The 18,789-nt window shown below is 41.5% G+C and overlaps 1 protein-coding gene across 4 annotated transcripts in view; it reads right to left on the bottom strand.

Moving 5' to 3' along the window:
* SLC10A7 (solute carrier family 10 member 7) overlaps window positions 1-18,789 on the bottom strand; it is a 311,758-nt gene that overhangs the window by 29,273 nt on the left and 263,696 nt on the right. For all 4 annotated transcript variants that reach the window (XM_088827985.1, XM_088827984.1, XM_055405227.2 and 1 more), the window contains 3 exons: window positions 16,438-16,603; window positions 15,425-15,476; window positions 4,812-4,885 (listed from right to left, as the gene is read on the bottom strand). In XM_088827985.1, the coding sequence (XP_088684111.1) occupies window positions 4,812-4,885; window positions 15,425-15,476; window positions 16,438-16,603 (292 nt within the window). The remainder of the gene's footprint in view (window positions 1-4,811; window positions 4,886-15,424; window positions 15,477-16,437; window positions 16,604-18,789) is intronic.

Genomic DNA, 18,789 nt, shown 5'->3' with positions numbered 1-18,789 from the left:
AAACTCTCCTTTTTACATATAGCGGGGAAACTGTTACAGAATGGTGATGTTATCTGTCACGTAGCCACTGAGCGCCTGACTCACAGGAACTTAAAACTAGAAGGAATCTCAAGGATCATCTTACCCACCTTCTCATTTTACAGATTTGGAAATGGAGGCTGACAGCAGTTGAGTGATTTGTTCCAGCCTTGTGGCTCAGCTGGTAAAGAATCCTCCTGCAGGGCGGGAGACCTGGGTTTGATCCCTGGGTTGGGAAGATCCCGTGGAGAAGGGAAAGACTGCTGACTCCAGCATTCTAGCCTAGAGAATTCCAAGGACTGTATAGTTCATGGGGTCGCAAAGAGTCAGACACGACTGAGTGGCTTTCACTTGCTCACTCACACTTGAAGAGAGAACTGGAATCCAGACCAGAATCAGGTTTGTATTCCTTCCACTCTCTCCAGAATCCCATGTCTCCCCCCAAGCGGTATTCTTTCTGCTTTAATCATAGTTTCTTCTCACAGCCCAGCTGTGTGACTGTGACTCATAATGAACTTCAATATGAGGAACAGCTGCCTTGATTGGTCTTTGTACACAAATGTCTAGAAATGGTAAGACCCACAGTGGACTTTTAATACACGTTGATCACGACACACTATTTAAATTTTAAACAGCATTTCTTCAATTCAGAAAAGCTTTTGGAAATAGCAAACGACTTGGAGTCTCACAATTGACTGCCGTTTGTCAGTTGACACACTCTAGGAGTATATGCTTTCATTTTGCTATTTGAAAACATGAAAAACTAGCATAAACATATACTTAAGGATCTCAAACATCCTTAAACATCGTCTTTCTAGCAACAGTGTGAACTTTCTACATGCATTAGAACTCTAGATAAGCAAAGTGATTTGAACACTCAAGAGAAAAAGATCAATAAACTAAAAGTAAAATACTAATTCCACAGTACCCCTCAAATTGAATTTCTTTACTGATGAGCTCTATTGACTGATTGGGCACTGAACCATTGGTAACTAGGCTGCGAGCTGTTCCCCCAACTCTGCTATGTAAAATACCTTCTCATTATTATACAAATATCACCATCAGGCTAGAAAGTAATTTGGGAGAGTTCATGGCTTTGGGAGCAACCCACAGCAAGTGACGCTGTCTTGACAAAATCTAATTACCTGCAACCCTGAGTTGCAACTACAGGAGAGCAGCAAACAAGCCCCACAGTATTGTTTTAGATGAAGCACATTGAAAGCTCTGCACTTCCTCCAGGCCTCCTCTTTCTTCCTGAACGAACTCCAGGGAATGGCATCATGTCAGGCTTTCCAGATGGATTATGTGGAGCCATAGCTCAATGTCATTTTCAATAGGAAGCCTCATAATTAAAGGTCAAATAGTCACTTCATCTGCAATCAATCAATAGAAAAAGTACTAATACGAAGAACTAATCAGTCAATGGCAAATGCACTAATAAAAGCAATGAATCAAATTCAGCATGTGTGTAGATGCAAGTACTTCAAAGAGATGGAGACAGGGCGAAAGCAAGAACAATAAAATAAACTGCGAGCATATGGACAAGAGAAAACCAGTTTTCATCTTTGGTTCATTAGTTACCTGGGTACCACTTGGCCTGCAATAATTTATTCTTAAATACAAATTCTGGATATACTAATAAACAATGTTATTTCATAGAGCTTTCTTAATGTATTCTATTTGAGACGTTATGTGTACGGGTGTGTATGCACATGTGTGTGTGTGTAAAATCACGAAAAGAAATATTTTGACAGTGATCACAGAAGGGACAAATATATTTCCTACATGCCAAACAGATACATTTTAACCTGTTGTCTTTCATCTTGGTGAGAAATAAGAGAAAGGATCACTCTGAGAGATAGATCCTACCTGAAATTTGCCCCCTGCTTTCTGAAACATGAATTCTTCACACTTATTGTGATGCTCTATCATTGCCATGCAGATGAGAAGTCCCATTGGGATAATTATCGGCTGTAGCTTGGGTGACTGCTGTGCGTCTCCTCTGTACCAGAGACGTCACGTCACCAGTAGAGGGAAACATACTTTGGACCTTGTGAAACTGATACACTAAATTTATAGGGCTCAACAAGGCCATTCAAGCAATAGGACCCAAACATCCCTCGCTCTGTGCCTTCTCACTGAGATAAGAAAGCAGCAAAGAGGTCATTTTTATAAGTGCCACCTAGGAGACTGCAGGCAGAAAGCCAGGTGTGATCAAGGCATAATAGAATATCCTAGCTGCAAGTAAAATTCCCTAATCTAGGAGCTATGGAAACTAAGGCCTGGGGATGTTTCAATGGAAGAGTCAGGATGAGTATTTAGGACTTGCAGTTCCAAGAGAGAATAGGTCTACCATCTTATGGAAATAACTAAGGATTTACACTTACACCACCACGGTTACTTAGCTATCATACTAGAATATCATTGCAGGATCCAAGTATTTATTTCATGGGAGAATATTGCAAAGCAAAGTTAACCCCAATGTTTTCAGTAAAATAGCTACTTTTGACGGGTGTTCATCTAATTTTTCAGACGACTGAAAATCAGGAAGCATCAAGAACAGAACGATATGGCTTTAAGGTTAAAAAAATGAAAAAAAATAGCATGAATATTTTGCTTACAGAGAAGAATACTGATCAGGTCGCAGTATGCTTCTTGGGTAGAGCTTTGCTCATTGTGGCCAGCTGCAGCACAGGAGAAAATTATGGAGAAAAAAATAAACATGGACTTTCCTGGTGGTCCAGTGGTTAAGAACCTGCCTGCCAATGTAGGGGACATGGGTTCGATCCATGGTCTGGGAACTAAGATCCCACATGCTGTGGGGCAACTAAGCCTGTGCACCATAACTCTTGAGCGAATGTTCCAGAGCCCGTGAGCCACAACCACTGAAGCCCACAGGCCCTAGAACCCACACTCCACAGCAAGAGAAGCCACCTCAGTGAGAAAGCCACACACAGCAACTAGAGAGGAGCCCCCACCAGCTGTGACTGGAGAAAACCCACGTGCAGCAGTGAAGGTCCAGCACAGCCAAAAATAAATAAAAATGAATTAAAAAAATACCCACAATCCATTTGGGTTTTCCTGACAAAAGCAAATCCTAAGGGTGGGGCGGGTGTCAGCGGCCAGGGCAGAGATGCGGAAGCATACTGCACACAGCCAGGGCTCAGCACCTGCTCTAACGACACAGGCTCCTTTGGCCCCTGACTCGTGACTGCTGATGGGTCTGGAGGCACCCAATCTCTGGCCTCCCTACCTTTATAGAAGCCCCTTCCTTTTCAGGAGACCTGGACCACCGGTGTCACATTGTAACAGCGATGTGGGGGGGAAAAGTGCAGGTTGATTTCTTCTGAGGTCAACAATTAAACCATATCTGTTTTATGAACATCAACAAGACCAGGGCAGGGGACTGAAGCCCTGGAAACAGTAACACATTCATTCATGACCAACACAGTTAACAGTAACTGATCATAGCTGCCGCTCTCAGGGTATGTGCCACGTGCCAGGCAGCACACCAGGCTCTCTCGGTGGGCACTCTGGCTCCATCCATAGCAACCTACACACTGTGCCATCACTGAACATGTTTTCTCACAGACTGACTTGTACTAGGGACAAGTCCTGGGTTGGATTCTTAACCAGTTTTATCTTCAGTCTTTACAACACCCTTACAATGTAAGAAAAAGTCTTACGAACTGAGAAAGCTAAGGTTCAGGGAGCTTAAGTGATTTGTCCAGGTTCACAAAATCTGGAACCAGAAAGTAGCTTCCAAAGCTCTCTCAGCTTCCTTTTGGTGATGATTCTAAGGAAAACCTAATAGACATATTGCAGTGAAGGGACAGTACACATATAATTTATTCAAACAAGCTGAAGTCCTAGATAGCAATTGCTTAAGACTGTGTCCAATTTCTAAATCATTTCCCCAACTTTGCAAGACTGAAAATAATTCTATCAGACAGAAATGTCTGGGGCGAGTAAAACCATTATGAAATATCTTTGTTTTCCAGTGTACAGACTGAACTTAAACATAAACAGACTTAGAGAAATGTTGTCAGTTATACACCAAAATGTAAAGGATTTTTTAATACAAGTTTAACCACAATGTGCCTACTACCCCAAGGAGTTTGTGAATGATGTTTCCATAAAGTTTCTCGTTACTTAATGATCTTTAATGACTAAAAGCATGGATTCCAGATAACTGGGTAATTGGGTTAATGCCTTTAAACTGGGTAAAGGTAAGGAGAGAATAGCACTTTTCTTGACCTATTTTTGTCCATTAAATACGTACTCATTTCACTTCAGGTCCTAATGAGACTGAGTTCACGATAACTCAGTGAACAATAAATATATTGTTGCTTCTTTATAGAAATAACATTCTGAAACAACCTTCAGACTAATGTCAATTATTTTCACCCTGCTCCAAGCTTCCAGAAAATATGTTAACATCTTCCAGGGGTCACTCTAGGGCCTTCCAAAGCCAAGTTTGTGCTCACAGCACCCCCACAACTACCCCGCTCCCCAACTTCTAACATGAACATTCGACCCTGAAAACCTTCTACGAGAATGGAAAATATGATTACAAGTGAAGCTAAACCCTATTACCTTTAGGCTCACAAAAATGAGTTTAATTCATGACGGTATTTCATAGTCATGACTGATCCCCACTTTGTTCTTTAGGTAATAAAGTAGACAATACCCACCTTCCATTTAATTTGAAAAGTTGTTTGAATTTCAAAATCATAAGGTGCAATTATCTGAAGGTAATATTAAGCTGGTGTTTCAGTCTGTGGATTACTTACCCAACGTGAGGGATTTGTGTGTAGAACAGAACATGACAGCTACAGTGTCTGCTGGTGTGAAACCTGAATTATTCCTGAGGGCAAAAAAAAAAAAAAGCTTTACAAATATTGTTATAAAAAAGCCTATTTAACACATCCTCAATCAAATACAGTACCTATCTTCACGCAAACATCCTTTTGATCAATCCTGGAGACAGAAGTAATTCTATACCCAAACGCACAGAAATGTCCAAATTTATTTTTAGAGAGTAATTTCTAGTTTATGCATGAAAAAGACACAGTCTTAAAAACGTGGTGGGTTGGGGGAGGTCTCCAAAGATCATATGCATCATCAGTCTGTGGCACAGGACTTTATAAAAATCCTGCAGCAAGAAACTCCGTTAGTGCACTCACTAGGCTGTCACCTGATTTTAATGCAGTGGCTTGAAAGAATTAATGTGTCTCCAAAAAGGCTTCCCTCAAGGAGCAACACATCCTTTAGGCTGCACACCTTTGAGAACTACATGGTGTGAACAAGGATTTAACATCATATGTTTCAGTAAAAATAACAAATTACCAATTTTTAGCAATTACCATGTACCAAGTATTCCTTTAAGACCTTTGCATGTAAAGACAAAAATCCTATCAAGTAGCCAATATGATATCCCTATTGACAGCTGAGAAAACTGAGGCACACAGAAATTATGTAACCCACCAGGACCTCTGAGCTAGGGAGTGAGTGGCAAAGTCAGGATTTAAACCAAGTCCAGCTCCTGTGTCTATGCTTAACTGCTAAATAATATGTTAAAAGGCTTCCCTGGAGGCTCAGACAGTAAAGACTCTGCCTGCAATACAGGAGCCCTGGGTTTGATCCCTGGGCCAGGAAGATCCCCTGGAGAAGGGATTGGTAACCTGCTCCAGTATTCTTGTCTAAAGAATTCCATGGACAGAGGAGCCTGGTGAGCTATAGTCCATGGGGTCACAAAGAGTCGGACATGACTGACTGACTTTCAGGCAAGAATACTGCAGTGGGTTGCCATTTCCTTCTCCAGGGGATCTTCCTGACCTAGGGATAAAACCTGCATCTCCTCCATTGGCAGGTGAATTCTTTACCACTGAGTCACCTGGGAAGCCCTTGACTTTCACTTCACTTCACTATGCTAAAGATAAAAATAATCTTGCTTAGTCAAAATCCCATTAAAGGTTAGAGCTAAAATTTTTGTCATGTAATCTTTATTTTTTTTTCTTTTGAACTTTTTATTTTGTATTGGAGTACAGCCAGTTAACAATGCTGTGATAGTTTCAGGTGAACAGTGAAGGGACTCAGCCAAACACATATATGTATCCATTCTCCCTCTAACAGATCATCAAAACTTCACAATCATCTGTGCCTATGTTGGGAGTGGGATATTGAAACATATAATTCAATAAAGAAATAATATGGAACTTTAAAAATCCACTAAATGTTATGGGGATCAGTACTAGTGAATATCATATCCAAATTTCCTATTTTGGATCACAAAGATTTACAGAACCAAGGACCAAAAAGGTTAGAAGTGCAATTATTATTATTGCATCTTTGATATGTTAGGAACGATTCCTTCCTTCAGAATCAGTGTTTGGAGACATAGTGAGTCTATGTAAGTATTCATTCCCCGCCCTGAAGTCGGACAAGAGAGTGAGCAAAGGGAACAATGTTTTAAAGCCTGACTTTGTACAGTTGCAGATACAACAATCTATCCAATTGTCAAGGATCTCGAAAGAAAGTGACTCCACCATTTCCCCTAGTAACCCTATCCTTTTTAAAAAATTTATTTATTTATTTTTGGCTGTGCTGGGTCTTTGGTGCTGTGCAGGCTTTCTCTAGTCATGGCAAGCTGGGGCTACCCCCTGGTTGAGGTTCATAGACTTCTCATTGTGGTGGCTTATCCTGTTGCGGAGCATGGGTTCTAGGTGTTTGGGCTTTAGTAGTTGCAGCATGTTGGTTCAGTAGTTGTGGCTCTCTGGCTCTAGAGCACGGGCTCAATAGTTGTGGGCTCATGAGCTTAATTGCTCCGAGGTATGTGGCAATCTTCCCACATGAGGTATGTGGGATCTTCCTGCATGTCTCCTGCATTGGCAGGCAGATTCTTTACCACTGAGACACTAGGGAAGCCCCAAAGTTAACCTTATATATAATTTTCACTGGGAGAAAAAAACTTCCCTCGACAGATCCCTCATCCTGTTCCTTCGTTACATACTCACTGGAGGGGAAAAGGACCCTGTCTTCTCCCACTGCCTCCTCTCTGCATAATGGTACCTACATACAGTGGAATATCACTTAGTCACAGAAAGGAATGCAATTGGGTCATTTGCAGAGATGTGGGTGGACCTAGAGATACTCATACAGAGTGAAATCAGTCAGAAAAACAAACATCGGACATGAATGCATATGTGTGGAATCTAGAAAAACAGTACAGATGAACCTATTTCCAGGGCAGGAACAAGACGCAGACACAGAGAACAGATGTGTGGACACAGGGCTGGGGAGGGTGGGACGAACTGGGAGGACAGGATTGACATATATACACTACCATGTATAAAGCAGACGGCTAGTGGGAAGCTGCTGTGTGGCACAAGGGGCTCAGTTCGGTGCTCTGGGGCAACCTAGAGGGCATGGAGGGAGGCTCAAGACAGAGGGGATACATGTGTACTTCTGGCTGATTCACTCTGCTGCTGCTGCTGTTGCTTCAGTCGTGTCTGACTCTGTGCGACCCCATAGATGGAAGCCCACCAGGCTCTGCCGTCTCTGGGATTCTCCAGAAAAGAACACTGGAGTGGGTTGCCATTTTCTTCTCCAATGTATGAGAGTGAAAAGTGAAAGTGAAGTCACTCATGTCCGACTCTTAGCGACCCCATGGACTGTAGACCACCAGGCTCCTCCGTCCATGGGATTTTCCAGGGAAGAGTACTGGAGTGGGGTGCCATTGCCTTCTCCTGATTCATGTTGAAGAATAGGAAAAACTAACACAACATCCTAAAGCAATTATATGCCAGTGGAAAAAAAAGAATATTTAAATTGCCTTTTAGTCTCCTCTCCTTTGAAAAGGAATGTAAGCTCATCCTTCCTAACCAGTCTTACTTGCAACTTTTTTGTTTAATAACAGCTTTCCGAACGGAATTTTTGTTGTCTCTCAGGTTAGAGAAAAGGAGGGAAGGAGAAAGAGAAAGAGAGGGAGTGTGAGAGGCAGAGGGTTAGGGTTTAAGTTTACTGAATTCAGAGTAGTGAGAGGGGCTATGCTTTCAAGAAATCTGATGACGACAAGAAAAGGGCCATGGAGACGAGCGTGATTATAGAGAAATAATGGCTGAAACCACGTCCTCAAAGGAGCCTGGAATTTGCCTGAGAGAGCGTCCTATGGTCTGAGGGTCTGTGAGCTGGAAGAACGAGGCAAAGTGAGTGAAAAACACAGAAATTTTTCCGGTAGAGAATAAGAAAGTGGAGGTAATTCACGTCAGGGATTTTATTCTCTTTGTAAAGTGTAAGGTGCTTCATTGGTCCTCAGAGAGGTAACCCTATGACCTGACCTGAGAAGTTAAGAAAAACTTGAGATAAGCAGATTGAGGAACATGACCTACAGTCAATTCATGAGGAACGAAAAATTTCTCCGGGGACGAATGCCTAGCTGTGATGGTGGAACACGTGGGCAGGACGTGCCCAGCTGGCCTGGCCTGGGGTTGCCCCCCAGCCACGCTCTGGTGATAGTAACACTATGAATACCTTCGAGGCATTTGGCTGACCTTGTCTGTTACCCATTCTGTCTCTGGATTTATGTGATTTGGTTTTCTTCCAAGAGAGTCCAGCAATACGGTTCTTTGGTGAACGCTATTCTGCTTGATATTTGTTCTTTTCCAGATTATAGTATATTTCTGATGTGTCTAAATCTTTCTGGCCAAGAAAGCTCTGACTTAATCTGGTGTGGCTGTGCTGTCTGCCATGCCGGAGCAGGGTTTCCAATGTGGCTAAGGAGGATGTCTCTAAGATATGCTTACTTGTCCTCTTTGTTTAGGTAGGGAGACCCAAGGTAAGCCCACACGGGGTGATGTCTGGCCCTGATGTGGGTTGAACACTGACCTAGGCTTCTACTGACACAAAGCCCTTCAGTGGGGAGGGAGAGTCAGGATATAAAAATGGAATGTTTGAGGTTAAAACAATATTCCATAGACTGACATACTCTATCTCTGATTATAATCAACCCTGAATATTCATTGGAAGGACTTGGATGCTAAAGTTGAAGCTCCCAGACTTTAGCCCCCTGATGCGAAAAGACCCTGATGCTGGGAAAGATGGAAGGCAAAAAGAGAAGAGGGAGGCAGAGGATGAGATGGTTAGCCTGGATCACTGACTCAATGGACATGAACTTGAGCAAACTCCAGGAGACAGTGGAGGCCTGGGAGGCCTGGTGTGCTACAGTCTGTGGGGTCTCAAAGAGTTGGACGTGGCTTAGTGGCTGAACGACAACAACATACCCTGTCTCTACAGTAACAGATTGTTCTACAGCACGGATCTTGGGGAAGCCAGTGGAGCACATACTCACTTAACGCTCCATCCAAGATGGGGGGTGGGGAGGGGAGGACGGTGAGTAACCACAGCAGCAAACTTAAAAAAAAATTCTATCACACATATACATATGTACTTGAACTACAGTTGATTTGCAGTAAATATTTATTGAGCACTTTAAGCATTTTGCATTCAGTATTTCTTTCTTCACAGAAGAGCCTTATACAGTAACAGTATTTTTGTCTTTGCTTTTTCCAAAAAGGGATCTTAAAGCAGAGTTGGTTGCATCAAGTCACACTGCTAAAGAGGCTGTCCCAAACTGTGAAGACAAGTTTGCCTTCTGAGACAACTATTATAAAAAACCAAAACCACCACACAATTTAGTGGATGACAGCGGCTAAGTAACCCTCCTTCACCGGTGCTCTGGGGTTAAATGGCAGAAAGACAAGACAACACAAAATAACAAAGTGTTCTGTACATTATGCTAAGTAGTAATGACTGTAATTATTTTCAATGATTATCATCTCTATTGTGCCTGCTCACATTCTTGAAAGGAACTGCATTACTATTTATTTTCGAATTCTACCTTATCTCTTTTTAATATTGATTTTCTTTTTATCTCGTTCTTATAATTCTTTTGATTACTTTGGCTTCCCTCGAGATGTTTATTTCCTTTGCCTCCCAACTGGTCTTTTTATTCTCTCACAAAGCTTTCAATCAGTGTTTTCCACATAATATTTATTTTGCCTGCCTTTGCAGTACCCACAAAGGAAAACATGTCAGAAGGCTTTACTAGCAGAATTACAGAATGTGGAGCAGAAAAGGTCCTCTGAGATAGCCCCGTCTAAGCCCACTGTTTTTACAGGGGGAAAGTTCCATGCGAAAACTTTCCTTTGTTAACCTCGGTACCAGTGTTTTGTCTTCGTCGGTTTTAGGAGACCTCATCTGTCCCCAGCTCTGTGGCACTAAACAAGTTAAGCAGAACTCTGGCTTAGTTGCCCCATCTCTGAATAGTAAGGAGACTTCCCATTAATGTGAAACAGATCGCCAGTCCAGGTTCAATGCATGAGGCAGGGTGCTCAGGGCTGGTGCACTGGGATGAGCCAGAGGGATGGGATGGGGAGGGAGGTGGTGGGGGGGTTCAGGATGGGGACACATGTACACCCGTGGCGGATTCATGTCAATGTATGGCAAAACCACTACTGTATTATAAAGTAATTAGCCTCCAATTAAAATAAAAATCACACAAATAAATAAATTAAAAAAAACACACACGCAAAAACTGAAAAAAAAAATAGTGAGGCTCGTCTTCCCTGCCTCCCTGCCTGCCTCTCCCCTTCTCCTACTCTTCAGGCGATCCCCCTTCCCTCCCTGGGCTATGGCCTGAGGCTGAACGAGACATCTCATAGAAAACGCACTGATAAGGACCAAAGCACCCAGGACAAATATTTAAATATTTGTTTTCTCCCTTTTCCTTCCTTTATGGTTTCTTCTGTCACTCTAGAGACATTCTCTGTTTCCATTACTCTGGTTGTCAACCTACCAAACTGTCTTATTTTGAAAAGGTTTCCAATTACTGCTTTCTTTTTCTAATCTTTTTCAACATTTTTCTTCTAACTTTGAAGCTTCCGAAAGTCACAGAAAGCTTAGGTCATTGTGGACAAAGGACTGTTGGTTTGATGAATGAACTCCCCATTTCTAGCAACTGTGACAGAAAAGTGTCCAAAAGAATGTATTATAAAACTAGAAACGCTGATTCTCTCTCTGCCACAATTAGTTTTTGAAATAATATAAACTACTGCAATATAACAAATATATTACAGTAGTTAACATTTCCAGAGCACTTCCTGTATACTAGGTATTATGCTGAGGGCTTTATGTACATATTATTTAATTCTCAAATGACCCTATGAGATAGGTATTATTACTGTCTTCATTTTACAAATGAGGACACTGACAAAAGTTATAAAGTTATTAAACAGAATGAAAACTCAAGTCCACCTGACTCCAGAGTTGGAATTTTTAACCCTGATGCTATTCTGTGAACTGATAATTTAGGATACAGAATGTACTCTCAAATATACTTTAAATACTCAGAGTATTAATAGAAGAGGCTCCCACGCCAGACACTACAGAGGTAATAGGTCAGGTTTGTAAACCTAAGAAATATTAACCAGGTAAGCAGAGTGTTGAAGGGAAGTTGAATTTTCTTGGCTGGGTCTCTCCTGGTTTATGCTAAACTTCCACCATCAGAGGTCAGTGGCATACTGTACAAAAAAAGACAGAATGATTTCTCTGCTGAGATTTCTGTCTCTGGTTTTTTGGATTGCTTTTAGTTTTATTGGACTGGTAAGTTAAAGAAAAGAAAAAAACAGCTACAGGCCAATTTTATTAATTTAAATAAGGAAGGAACAAAAAGCAGGAAAAGAAAAGAACTCAACAAAGTATAAACCAATGGGTTCTTGTTCTAACTCTTGGTATTGTTGACAAATGTGTGTGTGTGTATGTGTGTGTGTGTGTGTGTGTGAATCCAGTCACATACCCACTACAAATTCCCCAATCAAAACAAGTATTAGGAATTTTAAAAGTACCTGAAGTAGCTTAGTGTGGTGGAAACAGCAAGGGTAAATGCTTTTGGAAATGTCAAAGGGAGATGACACGCAATTCTTAGTGTAGCATCTGCCATCTGATTTGGGGTAAGTCACTAAACTACTAAAATCTGACTTCAGGCAAGTTCCTAAACTACTCTAAGCATGGGTCATCATCTGCAAAATAGCAACCAAACTCACAGTATCCTGGTCTTTTGCTGTCAGACTTACACAAAACAACACATGCAGAAACTATAGCATGGTACCTGACATAGAGTAGGGTTCAATAAATGTTGGTATTTTTCATTCCTCCAATAAAATCCTCAGGCGCTACGGGGTCTTCCAATGTGAAAATAGAACGTGAAGATCATAAATTTTGTCTAATCGAAACATGTCCAAATTTTAATGGCGAGTTTCGGGGCTATACAGCCAGTACCGAGGAGCAGCGTTATAGCTACTCCACATTCTATTGTTTACCAAAGAACATGCATGTCTGGCAGGGGGCCAAGCAAGGTCAAAACACAACAGAACTTCAGTGAAGGCAGAACAGAAGGGCCTCAAAACCACAAGGCTTTATGAAGTCTGGCCTCCTTCATGAGGAAAATCCTCACTTCTAATTTGACTGGTTGGGATACGCCCCACCACCGCCTCCCTCAGCAATAATCCCCATAGTGGCTGTTCTGTGGTCCTTCAAGGCATTTTTCAGTCACTGACAGGGTATCTGTGTTCCACTTACCCTCACAGGATGGATGAGTGAGTCTGATGATTACTTTTGCCACAAGGACCAGCAAGCAAACAACCAGCAAAAGGCAAACATCTTTTTGAAGATGACATAACAAGCCATTTACAAAAGGAACTTTCAAATAGCTTCTACTCTCAGACTTAGCCAATTAAGTCACATTTTCTCTGTAACTTAATGGCTCTGGGCTTTATTCTTACTTCATAAATCACAAGCACAGGCTTGGAAAAATGTTTCCAATTACACCAATCAATATGTTTTTATTGACTGTTTACAACTGGCCTCCAGCTGTATCAAGTGCTCTAAGAGCCAAGTGCCTAATGCGAGGCCTGAACCATCCACGCTCTGACACCACTCCAGGCTTCATAAACAAGCCAGGCTCCTTCCCTTGTGGCAACTCACTGCCAGGAACTGGCATTCCAGGGCCTGGCAATCTGGCCCAAGCTTACCTTCCCAGTTACTAGTATTATTTTCCATTTTCTTTTACTCCTATTGTTCCACCAGGCCTTGTGTGTGTCTGTGTGGGTCTACATGTGCATTACTATTTCTTCTCCCCCAAATTCCCTCTTTGTGCCTGCATTTGCTAAATAATTAGCTATTCTCTATGACTCATGTCAAATCCCATCTCTTCCATGGAGTCTTGTTCTACCACTCTCTTTGAAAGTGCCTTCTTCTTTGAATTGTCTATGGGTTGTGTTATTGCAGGACTAACAGAACACTCAGCTATCAGTACATATATCTAGTCTATAAAGTCCTACAGGATCAAAATCATTACGTGTAGTATTCACTATGGTAACTTTCTCATATCTGTTGAATGTATAACACTGGTGAAAGAGGTGAGCCTTTAAGAATAAGAAAGATGAAGTAGGACACAGAGACCAGTTTTGACATGGGGCCAGCCTAAGCAAAGGACAGAAATGAGAATGTTTGAGATTCCTTTAGGGAACAGCAAAGATTTTACCTCAACCTACAGCTTAGACAGTGTGAACTCTAGTAGTGGTTCACTCAGCCCCTCAAACGAACCTCATTCTGCAGGCACTGCATAACCATTGAAGATCTCTGAACAATACAGCTATTATCAGAACTCTGAGCCACTGAAAACAGTATGAAATGCACAAGAAAAATTCAGTCTGCAAATGAAGATACCAGAAAGACATCCATGGCAATAGTCTAGGGAGAAAGGCAATGAGAGCCTGAATTAGGGAAGCAGCTTTGGAAGCACAAGAAATATGACCAAGGCAGGATCAAGACATTTAAAAAATAATTATGTGAAGGATTCCAGTCTGAGCAACTCAGCTTCATTCATACAGAGTAAAGTAAGTCAGAAAGAGAAAAACAAATACCATATATTAATACATATATATGGAATCTAGAAAAATGGTAGAGAAGAACCTAGTTTTGGGAATAGAGATGCAGACAGAGAATGGACATGTGGGCACAGGGTGGGAGGGGGAGGGTGGGACCAACTGGGAGAGCAGCACTGACATAAATATGCCACCATACGTAAAATTTACCCTGGTGGCTTAGCTGGTAAAGAATCCGCCTGCAATGCGGGAGACCTGGGTTCAATTCCTGGGTTGGGAAGATCCCCTGGAGAAGGGAATGGCTACCCACTCCAGTTATTCTTGCCTGGAGAATTCCATGGACAGAGGAGTCTGGCAGGCTACAGTCCATGGGGTTGCAGAGTTGGACACGACTTTCAGTTTCACTTCACGTGTAAAATAGATGGCTAGTGGGAAGCTGCTACATAGCACAGGGAGCTCAGCTCCGTGCTCTGTGATGACCTAGTAGGGTGGGATGGGGCAAGGGGGAAGTCCAAGAGGGAGGGGATGTATATATATACTGATAGCTGATTCACTTAGTTGTATTGTAAAGCAGTTATACTCCAAAAAAAAGAGAAAAGAATACATGCTCCAGTAAATCAACTCCCTGGGTTCAAATCCTAGGTTTACCACGTTAAGAGTTGTATAATTTTTAGACAAGCAAGTTTACCCTCACCTGTAAAGTGGAAAGAATGATATCACTTAGTTATATGGTTGTTGTAAGATTTAAATATGTCAATACATTCAAAGAGCTTGGAAAAACTGGTACATATAAAGAACTCAATATATACTAGTACCATTCTCATTAAAAAAAAAAGAGAGATAGACAAAGTATTAGGGCAAAAGATTAATTCCATTTTGAAGGTGTTGAGTCTGAGGTCTTGTTAAGATAGTCAGGTGAAGATATCCAAAAGCGAAGTGGGAAGCAGAGCAGGAGCTCTGGGAAAACACTGCAGTGGAAGGTCCAGTCTTCATCAGCAGGAAGCTGAGAGCTGGAGCCAGTAAAACAGAGAAGGCTGCCTAAGCACACAGTGTGATTGATGAAACGAGGGCCAGGAACAGGTCGTTTGGTAATGCCTACAACTTGATGGTGGCGAGAGCAAGATGGAACGGCCAGGAGACAGAAGACTAGGGAAGGGTGTGGGGGCCTAGAAGTCAAGTGCAGAGCATGATTCTTAGGAAGTGGCACTAGTGGTAAAGAATCCACCTGTCAATGCAGGAGATGCAAGGGAATCGGGTTTGATCCCTGGGTGGGGAAGATCCACTAGAGGAGGAAATGGCAACCCACTCTAGTATTCTCGCCTGGGAAAGTCCATGAACAGAGGACTCTGGCAGGCTATAGTCCATAGGGTCGCAAAGAGCCATACATGACTGACAGCATGTGCGCGTGTGCGCGTGCACACACACACACACACACACACACATACACAAATCTAATCACTTACCTTGTGGAAAAGATGAAGGTTAAAAGCATAAAGCTCAGTTGAATAGAACATACTGAAAAAAAATATTAAATCGAAATTAGCACTGTAAAAACAGTATCTGCAGCCTCCTTATTGGTATGCTTAGTTTTATCTGAAAGTTATGGGAACTCAAGTACAAAAACAAATGAATAAGCCAAACAAACACACACTGCTAAACTGACAGAATCATTTAAACTAACAGGACTTGATCTGTTCTTATGAAAGATACCCCAGATATAAGCTATGGTATTTGCTACTCAGGGCAGGTCTGAAACCTTCTTTGATATAAAATTTGGTTATTTAATTTGTTCAGTTTAGGAAAAGCTGGTTTATCCAATGAATATTAGCAAATAGCACAAATGCGATAGCATGTAACATATATTTTGGAATAACTCATGTTGATTTTAATAACAAAAGATTTTTTGATATTACAATTACCAAAAGTTGTCTTTGGTATTACAGGGCATGGAACAAAAGCTTAGTTTTTGAGCCTAACAGTTATTTGCATTGTATAGTCTGCTGTTTCTTAAAATGAAATGATATTACTTTGGGTTTATTTTATTAATAATAGAAAAAATTACCTAAATAGTCACATTTTAACCAGTGTAGCCAATTACTATACTCAGAAAACAACAGTACCATATATTATAAATCCCACTTTTAATTCACAGTAAAGGGTAAAATCAACTTCAAGTTAAAATTTTTTAAATGGGCAAGAAAGTGGTCACTTTAACATTTGAATTTGATAGCTGTTACGGCTTCTTTCATCAACTATTATAAATCAGACACAAATAAACAAAGGAGATTAAGTCATAAGTGGATGCTGATGTCTTTTTAAAGAACAGATACACATGGTCTGAGCACTACATCTAATATGAAACGAAATATTCTTTTCTAACGAAATGAACGTTGGCAATGAATTTAGGGACAAATAGTTATGCTTTGCTAGTGGGGAGGCTAAGGAGCCAGCCAGGACCGCCCGCCCTCCGACTTACTTATGAACAGTACGAGAAGGAGACTGAATTTATCCAGGTCGATACTTGGGTTCGAGAACGTGTCACAGAAGGTTGTGTAGATGATCATGAGGAGCACACTGCTGCTGACAGCACCAAAAGGAGGCTGCTTTCTTTCGAGCCAGTCCTTGATGTATCTTCGGACAATCTGAAACACAGAGACCAACAGGTTGCCTCCTTTCAGAGGGAGTCGGGTTGGGCATCGCAAAGTGATGCTGACAGCGAAAGACAGAAAGGAAAGAGAATAATTTGGATGAGGGCCACAGTGGATTTCAAAGCTTCCCTGCCACCCCATTCTTCTTCTGGGGAATTTAACATTTGTAGTGCAGCTTCCACTAGTGTCCATAATGAGAGTATATTTTCAACTGCATTCAAATCCATCCTTAATCATGCCAAATGCTCTTTGCTGGCTGTCAGTGAGACATGCCCATTAAGCCTCCCCAAAGTTTATCTCCTCTGCTGATCCTAATGGATGGGTGTAATTATCACGGTCCCCTTTGCCTCAACAGACAACTCCAAGTGTAACTTTGGGAATCTTAAAAATCTGACATCTTCAAGAATTTCAAGACGGTAGATAATCGAAAGTGATCCATGGAACACATTAATATTTAAAATGCTAGCAATGCACCAGAAGTTTTTAATTAAATTATAACTCATGCTTGAAAAGCAAAAGTGCATGTGTTGTGGGAGTTTAAATAATTCAGATGCTGAATATCTAGAGTTTTTGTGAATCCAAAGACAAATGCCATTTGCATGCTTTTAGAATTCTAGAATTAACACTTAAAAATGAATAAACCTGTCCTAACTTTCCTACAAAAGGGTGAGTGAAACATGAAATTATATGGCAATCCCCTCATATTTTAAAATCAAATCAGATACTTCAACTCAGGACAGCCTGAACACTGGTGATAACTTTAAGTTTGGATATAAAAGTGAACTACTCTATTTAAAACCTTTGGCTTTTGAAAGAAGCTGAACAAACCCGATAATGAGGACTAGAGTTGAGACACATTAAGTTCTGAGTCACTCATTATCCTGCATAATTGAACATGCGATTTCACAACAGGCTGAATTACCATGATCCATTAGCAATAATGAGGTCAGGGAACTTCTCTTGACAAGGCTGATGGGGTTCTGTCATCTTCCACTCTGTCACTAAAAAGGCTTAATTCGCAATGAGGCATGCCTTCACAGATCCTCAAGAACAAATAAACGACTCTCCCGAGAACCTGCGGACAGACGGCTATTGGATTAATTTCCTCCCACCTCAAGGACCCACCTTGGCTATTTTCACTTAGGTGAAAGAAGTGTTGAAGAAGGTGTTCTGGCAGAAAGCTGACCAGCTGGTAAGAGAAGCAGGGGCAGCAGCTTGAAGGGTGGGTGGGACGGGAGGAGAAAAAGGGCTTTATATAGAAATGTCTGTGTTTGTGAAAGTCACTCAGTCATGTCCAACTCTTTGCGACCCCATGGAGTATACAGTCCAAGGAATTCTCCAGGCCAGAATACTGGAGTGGGTAGACTTTCCCTTCTCCAGGGGATCTTCCCAACCCAGGGATCGAACCCAGTTCTCCCGCACTGTAGGCGGATTCTTTACCACCTGAGCCACAATAAGCATTAAATATTTTTTAAAAGTACAACTTGGAATTAAATTTATAGCTGCATTTATGAAAAAATCGTGTTTTGTTTCTGGAAAAGCAATTGCAAACCATAGTAATTTATCTAGTGTTCATTTCTTTCTTTACAATGAAAATGTAGTGAGGTATAGAGAAATAGTTCTATTACACAGCATTACAGACTGATGTATCAGAATACACATTTTGGTGCCTGAGGGACTCAGAAAAGCTATGACCAACCTCGACAGTACGTTAAAAAGCAGAGACATTACTTTGCCAACAAAGGTCCTTGACTAGATGGACCTAGATCTAGTCAAGGCTATGGTTTTTCCAGTGGTCATGTATAGATGTTAGAGTTGGACTATAAAGAAAGCTGAGCCCCAAAGAATTGATGCTTTTGAACTGTGGTGTTGGAGAAGACTCTTGAGAGTCTTTTTGGACTGCAAGGAGGTCCAACCAGTCTATCCTAAAGGAAATCAGTCTTGAATATTCACTTGAAGGACTGATGCTGAAGCTGACATTCCAATACTGTGGTCACCTGATGCAAAGAACTGACTCACTGGAAAAAAAACCCTGATGCTGGGAAAGATTGAAGGCAGGAGGAGAAGGGGATGATAGAGGATGAGATGGTTGGATGGCATCACTGACTCAATGGACATGAGTTTGAGCAAGCTCTGGGAGTTGGTGATGGACAGGGAAGCCTGGTGTGGTGCAGTCCATG

The sequence above is a fragment of the Moschus berezovskii genome, chromosome 19 (genome assembly GCF_049115385.1).
Source record: "Moschus berezovskii isolate FMDL1 chromosome 19, NW_MosBer_1.0, whole genome shotgun sequence".
NCBI classification, from domain to species: domain Eukaryota; kingdom Metazoa; phylum Chordata; class Mammalia; order Artiodactyla; family Moschidae; genus Moschus; species Moschus berezovskii.
Note: the sequence above shows the minus strand (reverse complement) of the source record. Positions and strands in the feature narration are given on the sequence as shown.